Genomic DNA, 25,421 nt, shown 5'->3' with positions numbered 1-25,421 from the left:
TGAGAATGTGGGCATGCGCCACCTGGCATAATGAAAGGTGTCACTAGGCAAGTCTTTTTTATTTTTTTTTTTGACTGTTTTTGTACTTAGCATTATGTCCCAACTGGCCAACAGCAAAGTCTCCTTTTTGGAGTTCGCTCGCGCCCACCCACAGCCTCTGTGCCAAACATGTTGGACTGCGGAACGACTGTTCTCTTTCTCTGATGGAAAAGCAGTGGCGCAAAATTATGGCCTCCGAGATTCTATCATCCGTTCTGAAGACATTTCATGTCGGAGGCCATCCAAAACCGTTGCGCTCACCTTACTCGGAGTTTTACGAAATTTGAAGCTCTTACGAAAATCTGAATTTCTGTATCGACATGGTGTATTGCCACTATCATGCTAAGCAGCAATTCCTAATAGCTCTTAAAATTATTTTTCCTCAATTCTACGTGTGTCAAGTACGCATTGAGTAGGGGAGCTGGAAAAGTCGCGGCACGGTTGAGAATCATTTATTCCGACACTTTATTGCCGCGTACCATTATTATTGTTCTTCTTTTATGACGTAACAGGCGTGTACATTTGCCAGAGGAAAGAAGAAGTTATAAAAGAGCACCCATAAGAGTCAACTTGCATAATGCGCGCACTTTTTTTATTACGCGGGGAAATTTTTCCGAGAGAATATTGTCTGTAAATAGGGGTTTCCACGCGAGCCATTGCGAATTCAACTAAAATATTACTTCCAAACAGCGCTTACCTTTGTAATAAGAGGACATATGAGGAACAAGCAGGAACTTAAAGTCACTGATCGAATAAAGTGACTCCATCCGACCTATTTAGAGTCAGTGTCAACACTGACGTCTGTTTGTGCAGACGAATGTCGCTGCAGAAATTAGGCTGAGATGATTACTCGAGGAAAAAAAAGCAATCTATTTTTTATGGCCAATGTGAGGGATTGGGCTGCAAAGCTCGAGGTCGCGGGGTCGAATCCCGGCCACGACGGCCGCCTTCCAATGGGGGCGAAATGCGAAAACACCCTTTTGCGAAATGCGAAAACACCCATTTAGGTGCGCGTTAAAGAACCCCAGGTGATCCGGAGTTCCTCACGACGGCGTGCCTCATAAATCAGATCGCTGTTTTGGCCTGTAAAACCCCAACTTTTTTTATGTGGAGGGGGGGGGGGGGAGCATTATGAGAGCAAATACGGAATATTGTCGTTTGCTTTCTTCGCTGCTACACTGCAGTGCGTTACCTTAAGCCAAACCGCAATTCTAAAACCAATAACCACTGCTAAAGCATTCCCTAGATTTCCTGAAGACCTTGATGAGAAAAATTAAAGCAAAAAAAAGGCAAAATTACCATTTGTAGTTAACGCTTACGAGCCTGCTTTCGACTCTAGTTTAATTAATGTACAGAACGAAATATAAACAGCCACGATTCGCTCAGTCTGAATGAATGTCCAAATCCGAATCGGTTGTATGTACATGTCTCTTGACATAGAGCACGTGCTCGCTCGTGACGACAGTCGCCGGCAGTCGGTGCGCTGAAACGAGAAAGAAGAAGAAACTAATAGCAACGGCTACCCCCAAGAAAAAGAGAAAAAAGCACTCATTCTCACGCGCCCAGAAGGCTCGACCAATAGGATTTACATACGTGTACCGGTGGCTTTGCGAATCCAACAATCTTTGCGTGGCCAGTGTGGACCAGCGAGTTGGCCGCAAGCGCGTCGCTTCGAAGATGTCCAAAATGAAGATGGAGTTCGTGGTTCTGGTATTCGCCTTTATGTTTGCGGGACACGTTTTATGCGGTGATATGGACCAGACACTGAGCGAAGGTGAGCGCCCACTCTTAGAATTGCGCGGCTGAATAGCCTATTCCATGGGTCCGTCGCTTTGCACGCAAGCCGGGTGTATACATTGTGGTACCGTATCTGGTACCAGAGATGGTAATAGAGGTAGTCCTTCGGTCCAGGACAGGTATTCGCTGGATGTGTTGCTATTCGCGTCTCCGAAGAGGCAGCGAGTTAGGGTCACGAATCGACCTCTTGACAGAACGCCGAGTATGAAGACGTGAATGCCGAAGTGTAAATTATACAGCGACCTAATGGCGCGACCGCTTTTTACCCAGTGCAGATTTCCGCGGTGATTTTTCGTAGCTTCAGTTAACCCAAGACGAGACGTCGCTAACGAAATATTATTACCCCAGTCACGCTATAGGCACTTACGATGGCGGTCGGATTTCTCTCGCGATTGACTCCTTTGCGCAAGTTGCGAGAGGAAGCCAAGTGGTCATGAATTTCGATTCGGATCGACTTCGATCGCAATAGAAAGTGGCCGTGTGTATACCCTAGCCGCACGGGGCCCTTTTGATCGCGATCGAATTCCTCTATCACTATGGGCTCCTTTGCGCAAGCTGAGGAAGGGATCCAATCGACGACGAGAAATTAGATCCTGATCGGGCTTGATCACGATCGAAAGCGCCCGGTGTGTTACATAAACCTAAAGACAACACAAGGCAATTCGCTGCGTTTTAACACTCCATCATTCTCGCTCTCTTCTTCCATATTGTCTGAAATAGGCAATAGTTCGCAACGCGAATGTATTTGCCATACAATATTGGACTCTCTTAGGTTATTCCTCTCTCTGTCGGTACAGTTGGCATGGTGAAACCGATAAGATTGGCCAAGTTTAAACGTTTTGTACCAATACTACCGCCGCTGGTCTGTCTCAACACCATAAAGCTATCGCATATAGACGCCCATATGTCGCTTATTTTTTTTTTTTCCCCGAAGATTCGAAGCTGAACCATAATTTCTCAGAAGCGAAACACGTTACTCGAAAAAACAGCTAGCTAGCCTTTGCTTGTCGCGATGGGTAGTTCTCAGGCTTATATAATATTTTATGCGCGCACTGCAGGTGCCGGTCGCAAAGAAGCCAGTCTGGACGTGGACAGTGGTAAGCTGGCACCGGAGCTGCAACCCTCGGTACGTGAAGCGACTAGCCTTGATGTTTCAGACATCTTTAGTTATTCAGCTAGTTACGACGCAATTTCTCCTTGTCTTTTCTTTTCCTACTTGGTGTGATAGAAAAGTCAATGCTAATAAGGAAGCACGTCGAGTTTCCGAACACGCTCCAGATTTTCTAAATGTTCACCTTCTTTCGACTGAGCGGTGCCTGTTCCCCGCAGATAACGAAGCATCCTATGTGGCGTCACAAGCCGGTGGTTCCATCGAATTGTAGTAAAATTGCATGTTTTTAACAGCGAAATCATTCGATAGACACTGTTGTTAAGCAATGCCAAACAGCGACAAAAAAAAGTAATAATAATATAAAAGCTGCTAGGGCGAACCGTCGCCACCCCATTGCTGATCTCCGCGGCTTAATCAAAGCCAGTCACTATACCTTTAAATACACGGAGGAAGGAAACTAAGGAGAGGCCCTACCCCCTCCGCGCGCTAGGAGAAAAGTGTGGCGGAAATGACGTAGTAGGTTCTCATTTTTTTGCTGCTGTTTTATTTATTTTGCTGTATGGCCACGCCTTTTGGGCCACAATGGCGGCGTTGTTCTAATTTTGAGCGCTCACACGTGTTGCTCTGGAAGGTTTCGTGCCGTGGTAAAGGCGCTGTGTTGGGCGGGTTTGCGTTAGTCACCGTGTCTTGTTGCGCTGTGTTACCTGCACCATGCTCTGCCGAATGTTGCGCGAGCGCGAGCGCTCCGCGCGCGAGACCACGCGCAGCGCGGCGTGGTTTCGCGAAAGGTGTAAACAAGAGAGGAGGGTGGCACAAAAGGCGGAGCATCGCCATGAGCAACGCCAACTTCCGGCTTCACTTTTGCTTCACAAAGAGTGACGTCAGGGCCTCTCCTTAGTTTCCTTCCTCCGTGTTTAAATATATTTTAAGCCTTACGATTGGTGAGGTTAGTGACAATGCTATTCTAGCCACACTGTGAAAAAAAGTTGAAGAAAAAATTAGCTACGGTACATTTATTAATACCATTCTGTTTTCTGTTTCTTACATTTTCTGTGGTTTCACCGATATTTCTTGTTGGCGGCTTTTTCCTTCATTTTACAGTTTTGTTACAAGGTTTACTCCTTTACGGAGGTAAATTTTACTCCCCTTCTCACTGCAGTTTTCAGCAAGTACCCCTAAAAACGTTCACACCCTTTGGGGCGTATCTGGTCATCGAACAATAATCGTCATCTGCTTTTCCTTTCTTGAAAATTATCCACTCACCACTAGTAAATGAGCGTGGATAGGGCGTCCGCAAGCTCACTCACGCACGTGACACTATATATGGGGATGACCATCCATATGACCGACCGCGCGCTCGTAACGTCAACCTGCTCGTGCAGCTTTTCTGCAGAGCCAGCTGGCAGCGGTGTATACCTCTAAGCGAGCGCATATGCGAGCAATATGACTGCGCAAAATGTGCAGTCCCAGAAGACCGAGGGTGGTGGCGAGAGCGAGGCCAAGGCGGCAGAGGCCAAGGCTTCGGAAGGCGGTGAACAGCAGGGAGACGAGAGTGTGCAAGTGGAGACGGAGGACGACGAGGCCAAGGAGAGCGCGGCCGACGAGGAAGAAGAGCAGCCCAAGAAGCCGAAGTTCGAGCAGGACACGGCTCCCACGCTCACCGATGTCGACATCGAGGCTATGGGCGTCACCGTCGAGAAGAACGTGTTCAAGCTCAACATCTCCAACTTCTACCAGGTGGTCAACAACACGCGGTACATGCTCATCAACTTCTACGCTCCCTGGTGAGGCCCAAATCCGTAACATTTATGTCTGCGCTATATAACGCTGACGACCGAACACTGTAGGTCTTATGATTGTCTCTTGCGGTGTATCTTGTTTTTTCGTTAAATGGCTTGGCTAACGTTAAGTGGGACGCACGGTATACGCAGCAGTTCCGCTTGCAGTGGGTATACGCGTGAATTCTTGCATTGTTATTGCGTACATTATTAAAATGGCTTGCAACATATTGTCCGAAGCGAGTGGCTTTGCGCACTTCGTCACACAGATGTCAGAATCGCTAAAAGGCACGATGTTAATGTTTAGCATTTTTCAGCTCCGTACGCTGACAAGATAATTGCAACTCCTAAGCAGAAGATTATACGCCGTTGCAGACGAACAGAACTAAAAAAAAAAATAAGAGCCGTTAACGTGTGCGTTGCGATGCTAACACTTAATTTGTATACTCGGCTCAGGTGACCCAGGGTGGAAAAGCGGTTTTCATCATGCCACGATGGAGCTTTTGTGGCGCCTTAAATGTTTAAGTGCTGAGATGGGTAGTGCCGCATGACGCCCCAGCCACGAGACTTCAGAATGAACTGCAGAGCGCAAGCAGTAAGATTGCGGCGCGGTGCGAGGCGCGGTGCACTACTGGCAAGCCGAATAAATCAACGAAACGAGCATGACTGGAAACCGAGGAAAACGCACGTGGACCTTGCTGCACGTGTTATGCACGAGTCGCATGCGTGCAGGTGCGAGCACTGCGTGAAGATGGAGCCCGAGTACGCGCGGGCGGCCCTCACGCTCCGGAGACGAGACCCGCAGGTGGTTCTGGCCAAGGTCGACACCACGGTCGAGCAGAAGCTGGCCAACCGCTTCGGCGTCAACAAGTACCCGACGCTGTTCTTCTCGCACCGCGGAAACACCAGCGAGTACGAGAACACCTTCTCGGCCGAAGGTAAGCCTTCCTCATTTTCGGAAGCCTATGTCTTACACAAATGGCCAATGTGCACATGAGCTACTAACCTGTTGCTGGGCCGTGTCGTGATGCTTTATATTTCTATGGAAGTAGGGAGGAGAAAATACGTACACACCGAAGCGGCTTGAAGGACCCATCGAACCCCGGTTACATCTCGACATAGTTAATTCAGGCTGTACGATGCGGCAGTTCGCTCTCTTCACTACATAATTCGCAAGTTGTCAAATCGTACCAACATACTAAGGGTTACTGTAGGAAACGCTCCCCCTCTCTCCATTTTAATATAATGTTCAAGGTGGTGTCTGTGAAGTGTTGAAAAAAGTCGCAGTTTCGCTGGAACGGCGAAGCATCGATTGCGATAGCAAATTAGTAGACTACCATACAAAGTAAGGATAGCAGTTTTATCTACCGCATAAACTTCTGAACACTCGCTTACTAACTAAATTAAGAAGCAGCACACACAGGCCAACATGCACACATCACACTCGCGAACAATCGCTGTCAAAACGATGGCGTGAGGAAGCGCGGCAGCAGCAGGGAGCGAAGCGACCTTCACGCTTTCTATCGCTTCAATGCAAACGGAGTGGCGAGAGCACAGCACACGCAAAGCTACGAGGCGGTGGCCAACCTCGACTCTGCCCCCAAAGCAGATCGCTTTCAAGATAAAGCTCGCGCGGCTGCGCGTTGGTGCCTAGGCATTGGGGGCGAGGAGTCGCCATCTGCCGGAAGCGCCTCCTTTTCGTACTATGAGGGTAACGCGGCGCGCTCCTCGTAGGTTTGGCTTACGGCGCTCAGTAAAAACACCACGGGGCGGCCTTCCTCCATATTTCTATAAGTACTCTCAACACGATGGATGTCTTTCACTGCCAAATATGTACAGTGAACGCCACTGCGCGCGGTCGCCGCGATGGAGTCTTCCGAACCGGCTCCTTGCGTGAAAGGTAGGCAAACGCTGAAAGCAAACTATGTGAAATATGTTCTTATAGTGGGCTGTCTGTATAACTGAATGGAGCATAACAGAATGAAGCCTCAATGCAGCGATCGCACAGGTTCGCAGCGACCGACTGCGCGTCTGCATGCATGTCCGCGCACAATGTTTTGCTTTCGTTACGAGCGCGTTTTCGCACCGTGCCGTGAGCTTCAGGCCGCAGAATATGAGCATTTGACAGTACACAAGCAACCATTATTGCGTGCACGCTATCAGAGCGTGTTAATAAGGCTGACACCAGGCTCCGTTGTGTTCGTCCAGCTTTGCGGCACCGAGCAGTAGCCCACCATGCTGTGCGCCTCCAAAAGCCACTACCTATTATAATATTTTTAAATGCTGTCAAGCAGATACCCAAGGCAGGAAAACATCACCACTTAATCAGAACCACAGCGCAGGTGGGACTTTAAACTTTCGTCTTCAGTTCGCTTCGGCGCTTCCAAAGCAGCATAAGCGGCCGCTGTGTCCACGTGATCCCTCATGCCACGTCACGCGGACGGTGGCGCCAGCTTTTTCAGTGGTGGAGCTCGCCCCCAATAACGCCCCCCCCCCCCCTCTCGGTTCGTTGCGGCGCGCTTTCTCCCCGCTTTCTTCCCTTGAGCGCGCGAGGCGCGATATTGAGCCGCGATCGTCGGCTCACCCTCGCAAGCTTTCGCTCGCACATACAGCATACGGCGCGCGGTGACAATGTTATCACCCTTGGACTTTGTACGGAACATCAAGGCGACGGCAACGGCAAAAAAAAAAAACAATCGCCAGGAATGTTCAAATAATCGCTATCGTAATAATATATGAGGGAACTGCTGCTCTAACATGCGCTTAAACATTAAGCATTGAAAAGTGTGCGGTATATCTAACCTTGTCCTTGTATAGAATATTTTGGCTCTTTTTTAGACGCTCGTCCACACGATCCGGAGTTAGAGTCGCACCTTTTGTTGCGTGGGGACGCTCGGCCCTCACGCGTCCCGTGAGGTTTTTCCAGCATGGCCTATATTCGTGTCACCTGTAATCCGGCTTCTCCGCATAGCTAAGCGCCGGCACTGGGCGGTGTGCTTGTACGAGAGATGGCGCGATTGTTGCGCTACTAACGCCACCTAACGGCGAGGTTACTTGGGCGCCTTTCTTTGGCTTGGAGTCGGCCAGCTGCGTGGCCAGTTTCGCGCGCTCGCCGGCCGCTTGCGGTACGGTCCTGCGGAATGCTTAGGAGCAGGGCACCTGAATGGACGAACACGATCGTTCGAACGCGCCACCGTTCGCGTGACCGTACATGAGAACGATTAGGCGTTGGTGTCCAGCATGCGCGCGAACATATTCGCTTGCTATCAGGTCGCGGCGAGTCGGACTTACTCGAGTTGTCGTGCGCCCATCGACATGTTCTATCGGTGATTGGTCTGGCTGGATTGCTGTATAAGAGGCGCAATAAATGTTCTTGTGATTGCCTGCACTACTGTTTTGTTGAGTTGTCCCAAGAGCACGTCTGAGACCCCGCAGTTGAAAGTATGATCTGGACTAACAGGCGCGCTCTTAGCAACCTATCAGTCGTTTCTGTGCGCTACAGGAAAGCTTTGGCAAGTTATAGAACGGGTGTGCCCTTCTATTTTCAGATATTCGGGGAGCCAAGTGCGCAGTAACGAACCCTTTTTCAAAAGGTGTCAACAAACGCTGTTTAGGGTCTTTAACTTCTGTCAAGATTGCCATGCGCGACTCTCGGCGCCCCGTAACGTTCCTGACATGAAAGTATACCGGACGCGCCGCGTCCTATGACGATTACCGTTGCCTCTCAAGTCACACCGTAATTGGCGTACAGTTTTCTAGCCTGACTGTACTCTATTGCGTACCCTTGTCACGCTTGTTAATAATCACTATTGCGGGTATTTTTTTCTTCTTCGACGCTGTGCACCCGGCGCATCCCCTGCGTAAAGTTATAACTGTATATGAATCCCTAAAGGGTCCAGAAACTTTACCGATGCGGTAACCGCATACACTGTAAAGACTTGCACCATTAAGAGTCCTTAAGGATGCAGATTGTTCTGTAACTTACAGGCTTACAGCCGTAACGATGTAACGGTAAGACTTATAGATAGAAAACACCCTTAAGGATGTATGCGTAGAATGCATTTCGGATACGGGTGTGAGAGCGTCAGGTCTCTGCGCTTCCATCCAACGCAACGCGGTGTATCCTTTGTCATATGGCGCCGCCCTCAGAAAATACTTGAGCAATGTACCTTCGCTATTGCAACCGCGTCTGCAGGTTGTACCCGTTCGTTGACGCGCGCCGCTCTTCCAACAGGTATCGTAGACGCGATGGCAGAGAAGACTGATCCAATGTTCGAACCACCGCCGGAGGCCACGCTGGAACTGACCGCAGTGAACTTCACGCTGACCATCAACAACGCCAAGTTGATTCTCATCTACTTCTATGCTCCATGGTACGTGTTTCGCATGTCGGTCTTTCGCCGTGAGCGATGTATTCGCTATTGCATGTAGCGAGATGCGAACACGAATGTGTTACCGCACTGCCGATGGTGGTTGCCATTTTACACTCTCGCTACGAAGTTTGTGGATCACGGCATCGGATAAGCAGTTGTCTGTGTGCCACTTTTATGCTCTAGCCTGCGCCGGACTGCGCGAACGTTGACGTGGATTCGAGCGAATATGACCGGCTCCACAATTTAAAATTTTATAGATTAATGGATGAAATTTCCTAACCTAAAGGTATAGGTAATTATGCGGTAATTTGCTCATGCGCACAGAGAAACTGGCACTATTTGTAAACAAGTAAACGACTGGAGTATAGGCGGAATGTGTTTACCGGGGGCGACCAGCTTTCCGAACCCCACCCATATATATATATATATATATATATATATATATATATATATATATATATATATATATATATATATATATATATATATATATATATATATATGTGTGTGTGTGTGTGTATAGTGCGCCAGCCTGGCATTTGGCTGTGCCTGGGTGGAAGCGGAGAGCTACTGCCTTCGTGTAAGCCGCGAGCCCCACATATTTCATGCCTAATCACATTCGGTAAATTCTGTTTGCCCCCGAAGGTTACGCGGGGCAAAACATCATTGCTTCACAGGATTCGGCTGGGTGTTGCTTTCACCCGTCGCTACGCCAGTCGAATACTCCAACGGAAAAAACCCTGATGGTGAACACTGCCAGACGCCTGAAACGCTTGGACACATACTGTGCGATTGCCCAGCATGTATGCTGGAGCGAAGGACTTAGGAAAGTTCCCTAGTCAGCCTTGGCAGGCGACCACTGTTGGAAGACGCGATCCTCGGCCCATGGCCTGACACTGCAATTTCAATGCCGGCAACTAAAGCGCTGTTGAAGTTTCTGCAGGACACCAAGCTAGACGAACGGCTCTATAGCGGGGCAACTGTGTCATATACATAAGCACTCACCACTTCTCTTATCAACATAACCCATCCCAGTACTACCACTCCCATTCCCTCTTACCCAGTGCAGAGTAGCAGAATAGAGCGCACTAGCTCGGGTCGACCTCTCTGCCCTTCCTGTCAATAAATTCTATTCTATATATATTCACATTTCCTACCCCCGCCACTTACTCATTCTCTTTACTATATATTCGTTACGACATGCAGCGTACAAGTTCAACGATTCCTGAAAGCACTGCAGTAGGCCTATTTCTGACACAGGCACGTCGCTAGCGCAGCGTATACGTGAAGCTTTCGTTGTAAGGCAACGAATCAGCCGTCGGGGACGCCTAAGTTCCTTCGTCGTACAGGCAAATTCCGTGTAGTGGTCGCTGTTGTAGAGGCTTTCACACTGCATATTGAAGGATAGGAATTCGGCAAGGACAAAATTAATCCTTCGTTATACATGATATACATGTTATACTTAGCTCTACAGGTCATTTCGCTGTAGAGACGTTCGGCTTACATAAGAAGTATCGTAGTACCTGGCATGGCTTGAAAAGTGCTACAAAGGGCTTAAATATAAAAGGCACCCACTTAGCATCCTTACGGGTGTTAGGTGGGTGCGACTCACTGTTATCGCGAATCTCTTCCGGCGGCTTTTTTAGTTTTTTTTCGCAGTAAACTATATACATGGTGGCAAGCACCGGGGTATTTCAACGGGGATATGAATGAAAGAAAGACGACCCGTCTCGCTGAGAGTGCGATGCAACAACATACATCACGTTCGGTAAAAACTGCATTTCACACTTTAGTTAATTGAGCTAGAGTATACTCCAACGGAAAAAACTGTTCGGGACACGGCATAATGTATTATTGGGCCGCACGAGACAACAAGGGACAGAAAAAGACAGCAGCACTAGATAGCGTTGTTTCGCTGGACTTCGCTGGTTACGTCCTCTATGCCCTAGGCAGCAGCGCAGGAAGGTTAAGTGATACAAGAAACGTACAACTGGACGCCACGTTCCTTGTGTCCTTTGTCCTTCCTGCGCTGCTTCCTTAGCACACATGTGGTTAGGATCGGCCTGCAGGGGTACTGCTCTGCAAAGCTATTTCAGCCCGCTGCACGTGCTTCGTTCGACCCGCGGTGCTGGCGCCCTTCGGAGAACCAGCGAGGACGACAGCGCTAACCGACCATGAACTTCCTTCAGAGAACTGCGGACTACGGCATGCGCCTCGTTCGAAGGATCGGTGACGGCAGCAGGGCGGGCCACGTTTGGCGCCCAACGTATTGTTGGTTGATTTGCCGGGTCTTCATGGTCTCTCTCGGCAGCAAGAAGAGCTTTCCCTAACAAAAGGGTGCTTTGCGGTACGGGGGCCCCCGGATTCGTCACAGTCTGCTGACACTCGTGGCGACTACAGGAGAAAGGCAGCTCTGGAATTTAGAAGCGCAAGACAATGGGCAACCGGCGGCCGCGCTGCGGGGGTTGTCAGGATTGGGGGCTCAATCCCATCGTCCGTGGTCCTTTGCCAAGATTGGAGTACGGCATGAATTCGAAGGTAGCTGGCCCATGCCGTCGTCCAACTTATTTACGCTGAGATCGTTGATGAAGTGAAGAACTGCTTCTCATCGAGAACGAGGAAAAAGGGTTTATTTACAGAAATTAACTCAGTCTAACATGACTGCTTGAGAAAAAGAGTAACAGTCCAACATGACTGCATGAGAGAAGTGACTCAGTCTAACATGACTGCTCAAGAGAAGTGTGTCAGCATTCGCACAACCACAGTTTTTATACACTCGATGCGCCGGTCCTACGACGCGGCGACTGTTCGTTTACTCATCACCAACTCGCCGCTGCTCTGCAGACCAGTTTACGTACACAAAGGCAACCGCGCTCTGTACACAGAGGCAACCGCGCGGGGTGCCGTTCCGGGAAACTATCGGCGCCGATCGAGGGTCGCTCGTTGTTCCGTGCTAGGCCGAAGCGTGAGACGCTCCAAAATAAGTCGTTCCCGCGGCAGCTTGTCCAGCCGTGTCAAATCAGCTCCGCGTTGGGGAACTCTGGAATCATTGTCCACACACCGAACTCGTCCCGTCACAATGTCGATGGGGCTGGAGGAAGGAAGCGGGTTTTCAGCACAAAGGCCGCTTCTTTGAACGCCTCCCAGCTGCAGCGACGGAGAGGGAGAGGTGCGCGTCTTGCACCCCTTGTCGTAATCGGGTGGCAAGGTGGCAATCTTGCTTAGCGGCTCGCCATTCTTGACAGCGCCTCCATGGCCCGAAAAATCTCGACTGTCTAGCGCTGACAACCGCTAGGCAGGAAGAGAACGGCTGCTGGTCAGGGGGGGATTGATGTCTTGGCTCGCAGCGACCACTTGTGCATTGATGTCACCGCCCCAAAACATCCAACAAGGACAGGCAACTGCAAAATGAACCCCGCAACACGGCTCTGCGCCGAGATGGCGTGCATTGGCTATCACTTTAGACTCGCTAGGCTTCAAAAAAAAAAAACAACAACATAAGTGCAGAAGCAAACAAAAAATGCTGCATTTCGCTATGCCAATTTCTGAAGCAAATTCCTGCTGACACATTCAGCAATCAATGGAGGGAATTCTGCTGAATGAGAGGGGATTTTCTTCGCCTAAAGAAAAGCTAACACTAGTAACCCCAAAATTTAGGCGGGACCCTCAAACGCAGAATTCAAATTAGCCTGCTCAAACCATCCGCATTGCTATGCAACTTTCCCTTCTTATATCTAACGGAGAAGTTGTACTCTTGGAGAGTGAGGCTCCATCGGAGCAAGCGGCCGTTTTTGTGTGACATTTGATTGAGCCACGTCAGAGGACAGTGGTCGGTCTCGAAGATGAACTTCGCTCCGTACAAGTAACACGACAACTTCTGGGCGGCCCAAACCAAACAAGCGCATTCCTTCTCTGATGCGCTGTAGGCTTCCTCTCTTACATTTAGTTTACGGCTGGCGTAGAGGATAGGATGCTCCTCGTTATCGTCGCCGACCTGACTAAGTACCACGCCCATACCTCTGTCGCTTGCGTCGCATTGAACTATGAATTCCTTTGTGTAGTCTGGCGCGCGAAGCACAGGGCGAGAAACCAATAGCGTTTTCAAACTTTGGAAAGCGTTCTCCTTGTCCTTATCCCAGTGTACGTTACTCGGTGCTCCCTTTCGGAGGGCGTCTGTTAATGGACTTGCCAATTGCGAGTAATTCGGAATGTACCGTTGATAGTACCCCACAAGTCCCAAAAATGAACGAAGGTCCGTTTTCGGGCGCGGCTGAGAAAATTCTCCAATCGTAGCTATTTTCAGCTCAGCCGGCCGTCTCATGTCCTGACCGACAACATGGCCCAGATAAGTAACCTGTGAACAACCGAACCTACACTTTTCCGCTTTCATCGTTAAGCCGGCTTCAAACGTACGAAGCCTCGCATTCTTGTCGTAATAGACTTTGGCGTTCTTTTGAGCTATTGTCATGTTCTTTCCGACTAGTTCTTGGGTTGCGCTTAGCCGTTCCAGTAAATTTAGCACGTATTCAACCACGGTTGGACTCTCCCCTCTTTCCTCCCACATCTCTCTTAACATTCTCAGTGGAGACCGGAGTGTCCTCCCATACACTAGTTCTGCTGGTGAGAACCCTGTCGCCTCATGTGGAACCGTTCGCAAAGCAAACAAAGTTGCCGGCAGACAGTTCTCCCAGTCCTCCTTGTGCTCGTAACATAGCGCACGCAAAACTCGCTTAAGCACCGAATACCACCTCTCTACACTGTTTGACTGAGGGTGATAGACAGAACTGTGTATTAACTTTACCCCGCACTTTTGCAAGAATGTGGAAGTCAGTGCGCTCGTGAATACTGACCCTTGATCTGCCTGAATTTCGGCTGGAAACCCAACTCGTGCAAACACTGTCAAAAGCGCGTCTACTACTTCGGTGGAGCTGAGCTCTTTCAAAGGGATTGCTTCTGGAAACTTGGTAGCCGGACACAGCATGGTAAACAAGTACTTGTAGCCTGATTTTGTTTTTGGAAGAGGCCCTACCGTGTCTATTACAAGCCGTCTGAAAGGCTCTGTTATTAAGGGCACTACCTTCAGTGGAGCTTTCCAAGTCTCTCCTGGTTTACCAGAACGCTGGCAGGCGTCGCATGATCTTACAAAGTTTTCTACATCTTTGAAACAGCCAGGCCAGTAGTATTCCATAAGCAATCTTTCCTTTGATTTGTTTATGCCTAGGTGGCCGGACCACCCATTTCCATGACAAAGACTCAAAAGGTCCTGCCTATACTTAGTAGGTATGACTAACTGATCTAAAATCCTACCCTTTCGATCTCTGTAATGCCGATACAACAATCCTCCTCTCTCATGTATCGTTACGTTGCGCCTAGCAATGCCTTCTTTAGCTGTGTCATGTAATTTTGCTAAGCTCTCATCATTCTTTTGCTCAGCTGCCAGTGACTCTCTATCCACGCGTAAGAGTTGATCAAAGTTCTTTGAGGCCGGTGATAATAACGACCCTGTCTCGCTTGTGAGCGCGTCTGCTTGCTCTTCCTGCAGGCTAGAACTCTGACACTCTAGTGCTACGCTCTCATTGAGCTGGTCAACTGGCAGGCTCTCCTCAACTGTTCTTTTGTCCCTCGGGCCTAGCTCGGATTCGGGTATTGAAGTTATCCCCTTTTCTGCTTCCGCTGGAGGAGCTTGAGCGTTTTCAGCCGAAAGCGCCGCGATCTTACGAGCTTGGCCTCGGGTCAATGCCTGTACTATGCCCTCTCCCAGTTTGAGCCCTCTGTCACGCAGTAACTGATTCGAACGATTCGAAAAGATGTAGGGATACTGCAGTGACAAAAATTTGGAAACTGCAGCCTCAGTCTCTAGCTCCCCGAATGGTCCACTGATTTTGACTTTGGCCATGGGCAGACACACGCTGTGTTCTTCTACAACCTGTTTTATCCATGCTACTTCTCCGGTGAAGTCATCTACCATCACGTAAGACGGATGGACAATGTCCAGCGTGGCGGCACTGTCTCTTAGCACTCGGCATGGTTTTCCATTAACTTGCAGGTCGTGGAGATATGGACTTAAAAGTTCCATATTCTCATCTTTTTCCTCCACGTAGGAAAAAACTACGCTAGGCTTCTCGCAGTTTACAGCTATATGTCCCAGTTTGTGGCATTTGTAACAGCGAATTGGTCTAACAGATTCGAATTTTCTTTTCTGTTCTTTTTGTGCGGTTTCTGCGTTAAGTTTCTCCTCGCTCTTTTCTGCGGGCTTTTCCGCCATGTCTACAGGCTCGGATCGTCTAGTTTGCGCACCCTTTTTGAACGGAAATGGTTTCCGCGGTCCATTTCGACCGTCCCAGTTTCCCTCCTCGGCGTTCAACTTTCTACGGGTTGCGTACTCTTCGGCTAATTCAGCCGCCCTTTCCACAGTGTTTACATTACCTCTGTCTTGCACCCACAGTTTCACAGCTTGGGGGATGGTTTTGTAAAACTGCTCTAGACACATGCATTCAATGATCATGTCTCTGCTGTCGTACGCTTCCGCGCTTTTAAGCCACTCGACTAGGTTGGCCTTTAAGCTATATGCAAACTCCGGATAGCCCTCGCTATCTTTCTTGCCTGTGCTCCTAAACCTTTGCCGAAAAGCTTCGGCTGAAAGGCGGTATTTCTTCAGGAGACTAGCCTTAACTTTTGCATAATCATATGCATCCTGCACACTCAATCTGGCGATTACTTCTGCCGCCTCACACGGCAACATAGACAGCAACCGCTGTGGCCATGTACTCGGGCCGAAGTTCATCTTTTCGCAAGTCCTTTCAAAATTGCTTAGGAACAAGCCTATGTCGGTCCCAACCTCAAATGGCTTTAATAGCCTGTCCATGCGGTACGATTCTGCCTCACTTGATCGTCCCAGAGCGCCTTCACTTCCTTGAGACATCTCCAAACGTTTGCTTTCAAGTTCCAGTTGCATTTTTCTTAACTCGCGATCTTTATCGCGTTCCTCTCTCTCTTGTTCTTTTCTTTCTCGTTCTTCTCTCTTTTTCAGAAGTTCAAACCCCATTTCAATTTCTTCCTCACTGGCCTTTTCGGAAATTAGCTCCAATAATTCCGATTTGAGCATTTCCTTGCGTACATCTAGGCCCAGTTCCTCGCCAACAATCAACAACTCGTCTCTCAGCAGTGTCCTCAACTCCATGACTGCTGCTTTACTGCCTTGATTCTGCTCTCTAAATCTAGCTAGGAAAACACAACCTAGCTAACACACAACAATCTAGCTTCCCTACTGTTCTAAACAGAACAACCACACAATGAAGCCTAGAGAGTCAAAGCAAAAACCAAGCACTCACCGCAGATACAGCACCATGTCGCAAAGTCCATCTCACCGCTGTCAGCCAGTTGTCAGGATTGGGGGCTCAATCCCATCGTCCGTGGTCCTTTGCCAAGATTGGAGTACGGCATGAATTCGAAGGTAGCTGGCCCATGCCGTCGTCCAACTTATTTACGCTGAGATCGTTGATGAAGTGAAGAACTGCTTCTCATCGAGAACGAGGAAAAAGGGTTTATTTACAGAAATTAACTCAGTCTAACATGACTGCTTGAGAAAAAGAGTAACAGTCCAACATGACTGCATGAGAGAAGTGACTCAGTCTAACATGACTGCTCAAGAGAAGTGTGTCAGCATTCGCACAACCACAGTTTTTATACACTCGATGCGCCGGTCCTACGACGCGGCGACTGTTCGTTTACTCATCACCAACTCGCCGCTGCTCTGCAGACCAGTTTACGTACACAAAGGCAACCGCGCTCTGTACACAGAGGCAACCGCGCGGGGTGCCGTTCCGGGAAACTATCGGCGCCGATCGAGGGTCGCTCGTTGTTCCGTGCTAGGCCGAAGCGTGAGACGCTCCAAAATAAGTCGTTCCCGCGGCAGCTTGTCCAGCCGTGTCAAATCAGCTCCGCGTTGGGGAACTCTGGAATCATTGTCCACACACCGAACTCGTCCCGTCACAATGTCGATGGGGCTGGAGGAAGGAAGCGGGTTTTCAGCACAAAGGCCGCTTCTTTGAACGCCTCCCAGCTGCAGCGACGGAGAGGGAGAGGTGCGCGTCTTGCACCCCTTGTCGTAATCGGGTGGCAAGGTGGCAATCTTGCTTAGCGGCTCGCCATTCTTGACAGGGTCAGCTCGGGGAACCGACGCGCCTTTCAAGACTCAAGATAATGGACAACCGGCGGGTCGACTTCGTTGACGTTTGACGCTGCGAATCGGCGGTAAACTGCCGTTTTTCCCTCACCTATAGGGGTCTAGGGAGCACGGAGTGTTTATAAGCAGCTATTTGTCGGCTGCTAGGGTGGGCTCGTCAGTGTGCTCGTCATGCGTGCTCGAGATGGTGCTCGTCATCGTGCTCGACCAGCAGTGTGCTGAGTGTGTTTGGAGCTTCGTGCCCGTATGCTGTATGCTTCGTCTTGCGGGCTCCATGTGGGAGCCACGCTAGACTGTCGAATGTATCTCTTGTTTAAAATGTAAATACTGTAAATAAACCCTGTACGCCTAGTTCCTCCCAAGTTCCTCTCTACGAGCTACAACTCCTACAAATGGTGGCAGCGGTGAGATCGTCCTCCAAATCTTACAATGTCAAACCAACTATACATAGTCCTTCAAGTTCCTGTGCTCATCCTGATCGCCCAGGGTGCGATCATGCTGAGCATCTTATCGCAGCGAGTGCGGCACGCTCATTGCGTGTCAAAACGCCAGGGTGTAGACACGTCGCTGTGCACGCTGCAGGTGCGGTCACTGCCGCCGCATGTCGCCCGAGTTCGAGCGAGCCGCGCGCCGCCTGAAGGAGTACAACATCCCCCTGGGCAAGGTGGACGCCACCAAGGAGAAGAGCCTGGCCGAGGTCAACGAGGTGCGCAGCTACCCGACGCTGCTGCTGTACCGACGCGGACGCCGCTTCGAGTACAACGGTCCGCGCGAGGAGACGGGCATCGTGAACCACATGCTCAACCTGTCCCAGTACCCCAGCAAGGAGGTCAGCTCGCTGAAGCAGTTCAAGAAGGCCATCCACCCAATCACCATCACCGTGCTCGCAGTGTTCAGCAAGTCCCGCGGACCTTTCTACAAAGAGTTCGAGGCTGCAGGCACGTATCTATCGCGATGTGTACAATCTCGCGAGAGCGTATGTATACTATGTATAGAACGACGCAAATGCACGGATATAGTTTCTTTCCGCTCGCTCTTTGCAAATCGCTTTTGGGTCCAAGATGACGCGACTAGTGTCAACACGGCACTGACACTTCTCGCAAATTGCGGATCGAATAACACTGAGTATGGTTAGTCGTTAAACATTTTGTAACAGATAGGATAGGGGCCAGTCTGCGTCATATGAAGGGGCAATATAGCTCGGTCGTCTCGGTTGACTTACTGCGCACCTCCACCAAAATTTTAGCCGATTGGATAGGTTTATTTACAAGATTGCAGACAGTTAGCGCAAGGTATACAGGACGGTCAGACGAAACCAAAAAGCAGTTAGCGGCTAGCACGATGCGCGCACTTCTTTTCGTATACCTTCGGCTCCGCCGAGCCGCGTTACATCTTGTCAATAATGAGAGGAGAAATGCCGCGGAATGCGCATTGAGAAACGTGTCCGTCACCCGGCTACCTCGATCGGTGTCAGTTACGAAATTTCTTGACACCTAAACTGGAACTGGTACTTTATACGAACCAGTATGCAACCAAAAGCAGAAGGGCCACGTACCGTGTTGCGCCAAATAACGTAACCGAATCGCGACCCCGAAGAACTGTACATGCACACGATATGTAAAATATCGTCACATAAGCAGTAGTATATGGTGCGCCACGTATAGTCGCGCACCAGATACTCCTTTGTGCGTGCGTGCGTGCATGCGTGCGTGTGTTTGACGTAAAAATGCGTTAAGATTTTTTTTTAGCTTGCACGTACAGGAGCATCTGTGTAGATAACATCTCATCAGACTCATATAAAGGGCACAAAATTAAGGAAGTGAAGCTACTCCAAATGGCGTAGGCGATGTAGGGTATTCAATAGTCACTGCGATGTGGCGCCTCACTACCAACGGTGGCGAGACCCGATGGGTGCATTTTCGCTTATGCACGCGCACGTTACGAGTTTGCCCTGGGAATGCTTGCAGCGAACAACCTGCGCGGTCGCCACACCTTCTACCACACCTACTCGATGGAGCTGGCCAGGCACTACAAGGTGACCGAGAGCTCGCTCGTGCTCTTCCACCCCGAGATCCTGCAGTCCCAGTACGAGGAGCCGTACTACACCTTCAGCAGGGTGCGTCATGGGCTGCTTTTCTTTCAACCATAAACGAAAATAGCCGCAGCTTTGGAATGTATTTTCGGTAATCCTGATCGTGCTTTGGCTTGAACTCTGGCAGCTGTTTCAAAGTATATAGCTGGCGTTAATTCTTTAAAGCTTTATATCTGTCTTGGTTGCACTTCCACGTGTTCAAGTTGCTAAGCCAGCCAACCAGCATTCTGTTGCGTGTTGCGACGTGGATTATTACAATGGACGCGGAGTAATACAATGGCAAGGGATTGGAAGGAATGCAGTAAATACAGCCTGATCGAGCACTTAAAGGGCCTCTCACCAGGTCTGGCCACTTTGAGCTGACAAGCGCAGAGCATACATTGCGCGATAACGTCGTGTCTACGAAGTATTACATCGCTACGAACCGCGGAAAGATCTCAAATTTCAAGCCGAACGTCGTTTTTCCTTCTCCTCGCGACCACCGCGCGCCAAGCAGGAGGATGACGTACACGTGCTAGTGCGCCTGCGTACACGCGTGTTTGCACTGTGACGTCGCTCGTGGTGACACGTGACTTCGAGAATCAATCAAGGCAACATCTGTTATTGGTGTACTATGTTGCTTGAATAAAATTAAAGCTTAGAGAAATAATAAAACACACAAACCGAATGTCTGCATGTTTTTGTCTTACTTCGCACCACAGCAAGAGATATGTACATCCGTTTCCTCTGCTTGTTCCCACGTCGTGCAGTCGCGCGCTTACGCCGAAACTATGCCATTTTCTACCGTGTTCCAGCGCGTGATCATGCTCTGTGATCTGCTTGTGTCTGCATCAGTATTCGTGTAGCACTGACTTATACCGCTAGTCAGGTGTCCTCGTGCACAACGCGCAAAATCGTGCGCTGCGCGAAACGAGAAGCACCCGTGTACTTAGATTTAAGTGCACGTCAAAGAACCCCCAGGTGGTCAACATTGATCACGGATCACGAGTCATCCACTACGGCGTGCCTCATAATCAGATCGTGGTTTTAGGACGTAAAACCCCATAATTTACCCATAAACCCCATAATTAACCCCATAATTAACCCCATAAACCCCATAAGAGCACCACCGAGTTCGCATTCAATGGAGGCAGGGACCGTGTTTGCGGGGACTCCTGTGGAATGTTTAACGTTTCTGGCTTACTTACGAGTTTTGTAAAAAATTACTGAACCCTCTTTTTCACCCCATCGTTCATGCGACAGTACACATAAAGTAGGCTTCCCCGGTGTCCTTGGGTGAACTGAACGAGGCACCTTGTTCATAATCGTCGAAAATGTGGGGAAGGGCGCGGGTGATGTGCAGACAGAGTTGGATGTTCGGGTTAATTACTTCCTGTGCAGTAAATTCTACGTGTGGAAGCGCTCAGGAGCACTATCAGTGCATTTTAAGAATAGGCGAAGAATTTAGCCCGCTGTCCTGGAGAGAGAGAGAGAGAGAGAGAGAGAGAGAGAGAGAGAGAGAGATTGTTGTTGGGGAGGAAAAATTGGGGTAAAGTGCAGCGCAGTAACTGGTCTCTCAGTTGAGGACACCGCAGGCGAAGTTAAAGGTACGACTCCGTGCGAGGGTGAAGTACGGCTTTACTAAAAATTCCTCAAGCTCGAAAGCGTCATAAGTGGGCAACATTTTAAAGCGTGTGGTTGAATTATACGGGCAAATGAAATTGTTAATGCCACAAATCCAAAGAAACAGCTTCGCACACCGAATTGAGCTTAAAAAATATAAATTGTGATGTTTTACGTGCCAAAACAACGATGTGGTTATGAGGCACGCCGTAGTATAGGGGACTCCAGAAATTTGGACCACCTGGGGTTCTTTAACGTGCACCTAAATCTAAGTACACATGTGTTTTCGCATTTTGCCCCCACCGAATTGCGGCCGCCATGGTCGGGATTAGATCCCGCGACCTCGCGCTTAACAGCCCAACACCACAGCCACTAAGCAACCATGGCGGGTGCTGCGATACTGCAAAATCGCACAAGTTTGCTGTATTCCCTTCTTTAACTATAAATGATCTCTGTATACAAATCAATCTTTGTTCTTCGCGCGTTTGCGATGGCTGCGCACCTTAGTTAAAATATTGTACATTAGTTGAGCGATTTCACGACGTTACCTATTTGGCTTCTCAACGTATTTTAGCTATACATTTATAGATTCAGGAAGTATTTTTTTATGTTGCTCGATTTCGCGAAGTATCACGTGGTCTATTAGAACTATAGGCGCCTTAATTACATATTTGTGTCTCGCTTATTTTTCTCTATTATATAGCGACCGACATCGCAACTGCACCACATGGTGTCAGAACTCGAATATCTTCTTTTTAAAGCGAAGCTTTATTTGCCTTTTCGTTACACTTTCCCACTGCTGCTGCTGCTGTCCGGCACACCGCGTCGGGGAGTGGTTCAGAGCGTGTATACACATAGGAGCGTGGCAGATAAGAAAAGAGACGCGAGGAACTCGTTTGGACCGCACCTCGTCGAATGTGCACAATGCCCTCTGGAGTTCCCGGGTCGTCGCCACATTAGCCTCTTGACAGCTGTAATTACTCACGATGCGATGTGCCATGTGAGGCAACGACGATGCTCAACCCTCTCACAGGTTATGAAATATGGCGCACAACAACGCCTCAAGCTAACACCTCTCCCTTAATGTTTTGTCTGCTACGCAGACGAACAGCAGTGGTGCACGCAAGGTAACGTTTAACGCCCAAACCGGAACCCGAACTCGTATTGAAAGTGTGTCGGTTGGACACCCTGCTTTAGACAACACCGAATTTCGACAACGCTCAGTGCAACTCTAATTGTCACACAACCCCTCGTCCGTTCTAACGATTAAGGTACCGAGACAATTTTCAGCCACACACGGGTATTACTGAAACCATGTTTCGAGCTAATTCGCGCCAGAAGGCCTTAGTGGCACGTGAGTCTATGGATTCCACAAAACGCAGTTTTGCAGCGAGTTCGATCGCGCGACTTATCATTCGGCCAGCAGAGCTATGAGCGTAATGAAATCACGAGCGAAAGCATGAGACAATAAAATAATTCTCTTGTTCAAAGGCAGCGTGCCAGCTTAACACATACCCGCATATAACTCTAGCGGTCGCGACGTGTTGCCTTTCTGTTACGAATGAACGACGCAATCTCGACCTCACCTAAGCAAATCTCGACCTCACCGAAAGTAGCGCCAGGTTCTGTAACTTCCAGAGAGCCCATGTACATTCCCCTAGACATCAGTTTTTTATCGTTTGACAAATCTGAATCGTGTACATTCGGCGCTCCCACCGCGTGCAGCCTGACGCGACTCAGGTGCACATGGAGCGATTCATGGAGGAGCACCTGTTCCCGCTGGTCGGCTTCCGGGACGTGGCCAACCTGTGGAAGTACATCAACAAGTATCCCCTGGTTGTCGTCTTCTACGACGTCGACTTTGGCTTCGACAACAAGGAAGGTACGCCACTGCAGCCATGTACGTACGTGTGCACATGTACTGCACATGTACGTATATGCCTGCAGCCTCGAACGACTATACATCGGAATTAATTTTTTTTTCTGATTGTGACGCATGGGACGGAGGAGAGAGCTATAGGTGATGGGGCAGGTCAGCCTCCCACCTATTTTTTTTTAAACACTGCGTGTAGGTTGTCCTACGAGGTTTTTTGGGGGGCGTTTCCTAAAGGAGGCTAGCGCAACGGCCGCAGCAGACGCGTATAAAAAGAACGTGCAACGTGCGTGGTTACCGCGTGAAGCCGATTACATCGGACACGAATGGCCTTCGCAGAGACGCAGCGCATCCGGAACAAGGTTCTGAAGGTTGCCCAGCAGTACAAGGGCCGCGTGCTGTTCGCCGTGTCGCACGAGACTGACTTCGAGGACGACCTGAAGAGCCTCGGCCTGGAGGACAGCGGCGCCGAGGTCAACGTCGGCATGTGGATGTCCGAGCGCGAGCGCTACCGCATGGCGCCCGTGGACGACTTCAAGAGCGCAAACCTGCGCAACTTTGTCGAGTCCGTGCTCCAGGGTGAGAGCGAGCGAGCGCGAACGCCACCGGTGAATGAATTTGTTCCTGCACAGTGAATCGGCGCAAATCGAGAGGGAACGTATTTCGTATTCGACGAGGAGTTTGCCGCGACTCGAGCGACCACGCTTGGAGACAAGCTTGCGCTCATAATGCAGCGAGAGTGACCAGATCAGGGCGTAAGGTTTTTGGTTATATGTATATAAGGCAATAGGCGATTTTCGTAAGAAAGGACAGGCGAGATCGGCATGCATCAGGAATGCGCGGAGTGTTGCCGCTCGCAGAACGGCACACGCAGAAGCCGAGTCGAAACCCAGCACCCAAGCGAACAGGCAGCCGTTGCAGTTTACGCGCGGCCGCTTCACGTGACACGAGGCGGTAACTGTCGCGCGCAGGCACGCTGAAGCAGTACGTGCGGTCCCAGACGGCGCCGCGCGAACAGACGCGTGACGTGCTCACGGTGGTGGGTAGCACGTTCGAGGAGCTGGTCATGGCCTCCGACAAGGACACGCTCATCATGTTCCGCGGCCCGGACTGCCACATGTGCGACGAGCTGGTCGAGGAGCTCGAACTCTGCTACAACCGCATCGACTACCAGGCGCCCGACCGCTTCCAGTCGGCCATCATCGACGCCACACAAAACGACTTCCCGGGCATCTTCAAGGTAGGTGCTGTTGCGAATACGTGTGAGGAAAGCTTATTTTTAATGCTTGCCGTCGCGTTGGAAGAGGCAAGTACGGTCGTCGTACGAAGGCCGAGTAGAAAAGATGCCCGCGAATAGACTGGTTACGCCGTTCGATTGTGCCCTCTTCGAGGTTGGTGGCATCGGCATGCCGATACAGAACCGCAAATATGTGCTGTCGAGCTTGAGTTGCAAGACGGGATCCCGTTACCAGGAAGGCTCCAAAGCTTTCTCTCTCTGTGTGTGTGTACAGTGCTCACGGAATGAAATAGGACACGGAGCATTAAGTAGAACCCTACATATGTGCAAAGTACGCGAGAGCACCATGTCATGTCGCTAGGAATTTGGTCACCAAAGGTGAAGAGGACTCCGATGTAAGTGTACGCGCCACAATTACGTCGATGTGACAAGTACTGCAGCCGGTTGAAACGAAAGTATGCGCATTACTTAACCCTAAATTGACGCGTTTCATTCCGTGAGCACTGTACATGGCAGTGCCGGCTAGCGCCTGAACCAAGTGAAGGAAGCGCCTCTAATTACACCATGCGCGCAGAGGTGCATCAGACTGCACCTTATTGACGCCTGGACTTTGAGGCACGCCCCTTTTCGTCTTGCTCTTCCACAAGTAGACAGTAGTCATCTATTTAAACAGTCGTGTTTTTTTTTATAGGAATCAGCATTATCGGTCATTAGAGGGTGATATGTCACGACATACATACACGTAGCGCCTCGCAGTTCAGCCGAGGATACGTTGACTTAAGCTACCTTTGGTCACTACTTTGTATGCCAGCGATCTCTGCACCCATGGGACGCATTCTGCCTCGACGTTTAGCGGCATGTCACAGCCGCATAACAGGCCTTGATATCGCGTTCGCATGCCGAACCTTGGCACCACCTCAAACACATAATTTCCTCTCCACAGGTCGACGACTTCCCTACCATCTACTTTGTGTCAGCTAAGGACAAGATGCACCCCAAGTTGTTCCAGGGCATCCGCAAGGCTTTCGGACTGATCAAGTTCGTCAAGGAAAATTTCTCCTACGATATCCCCGACCGCTCAGACTTCAGTGTCTTCCCCGCCTTCAAGCGGCCCAAGCCGCCCAAGGACGACAAAAAGGCGAAGGACGACAAAGCCAAGGACGAGAAAAGCGGCGCTTCCGCCAAGCCAAAGGAAGAGCTGTAGCTTTTTTTTTTTCTGTTTCATTTCTCTCACCCTTGTTCTTACATTCTCATTTCTACCATCGCCTGGGGGCCCCTCCCCAATAAAAAAGGCATCTTGTTGCATCATCACAAATATATTTTTTTTCCCTGCA

At 49.8% G+C, this 25,421-nt stretch overlaps 1 protein-coding gene across 1 annotated transcript; it reads left to right on the top strand.

Moving 5' to 3' along the window:
- Positions 1–1,622: 1,622 nt before the first annotated feature.
- On the top strand, positions 1,623–25,421 carry LOC135901767 (protein disulfide-isomerase A4-like). Its single transcript, XM_065431617.2, has 11 exons — positions 1,623–1,813; positions 2,895–2,962; positions 4,412–4,731; positions 5,458–5,663; positions 8,960–9,098; positions 17,866–18,221; positions 19,251–19,399; positions 22,703–22,859; positions 23,190–23,429; positions 23,822–24,090; positions 25,031–25,421. The coding sequence occupies exons 1-11, from the start codon at positions 1,717–1,719 to the stop codon at positions 25,289–25,291; spliced, it is 2,262 nt and encodes a 753-aa protein (XP_065287689.1). The 5' UTR covers positions 1,623–1,716; the 3' UTR covers positions 25,292–25,421.

Source organism: Dermacentor albipictus, chromosome 1, assembly GCF_038994185.2.
Source record: "Dermacentor albipictus isolate Rhodes 1998 colony chromosome 1, USDA_Dalb.pri_finalv2, whole genome shotgun sequence".
Taxonomy (NCBI): Eukaryota; Metazoa; Arthropoda; class Arachnida; order Ixodida; family Ixodidae; genus Dermacentor; species Dermacentor albipictus.
The sequence above is the reverse complement of the archived record's forward strand: the minus strand, read 5'-3'. Positions and strand labels throughout refer to the sequence as shown.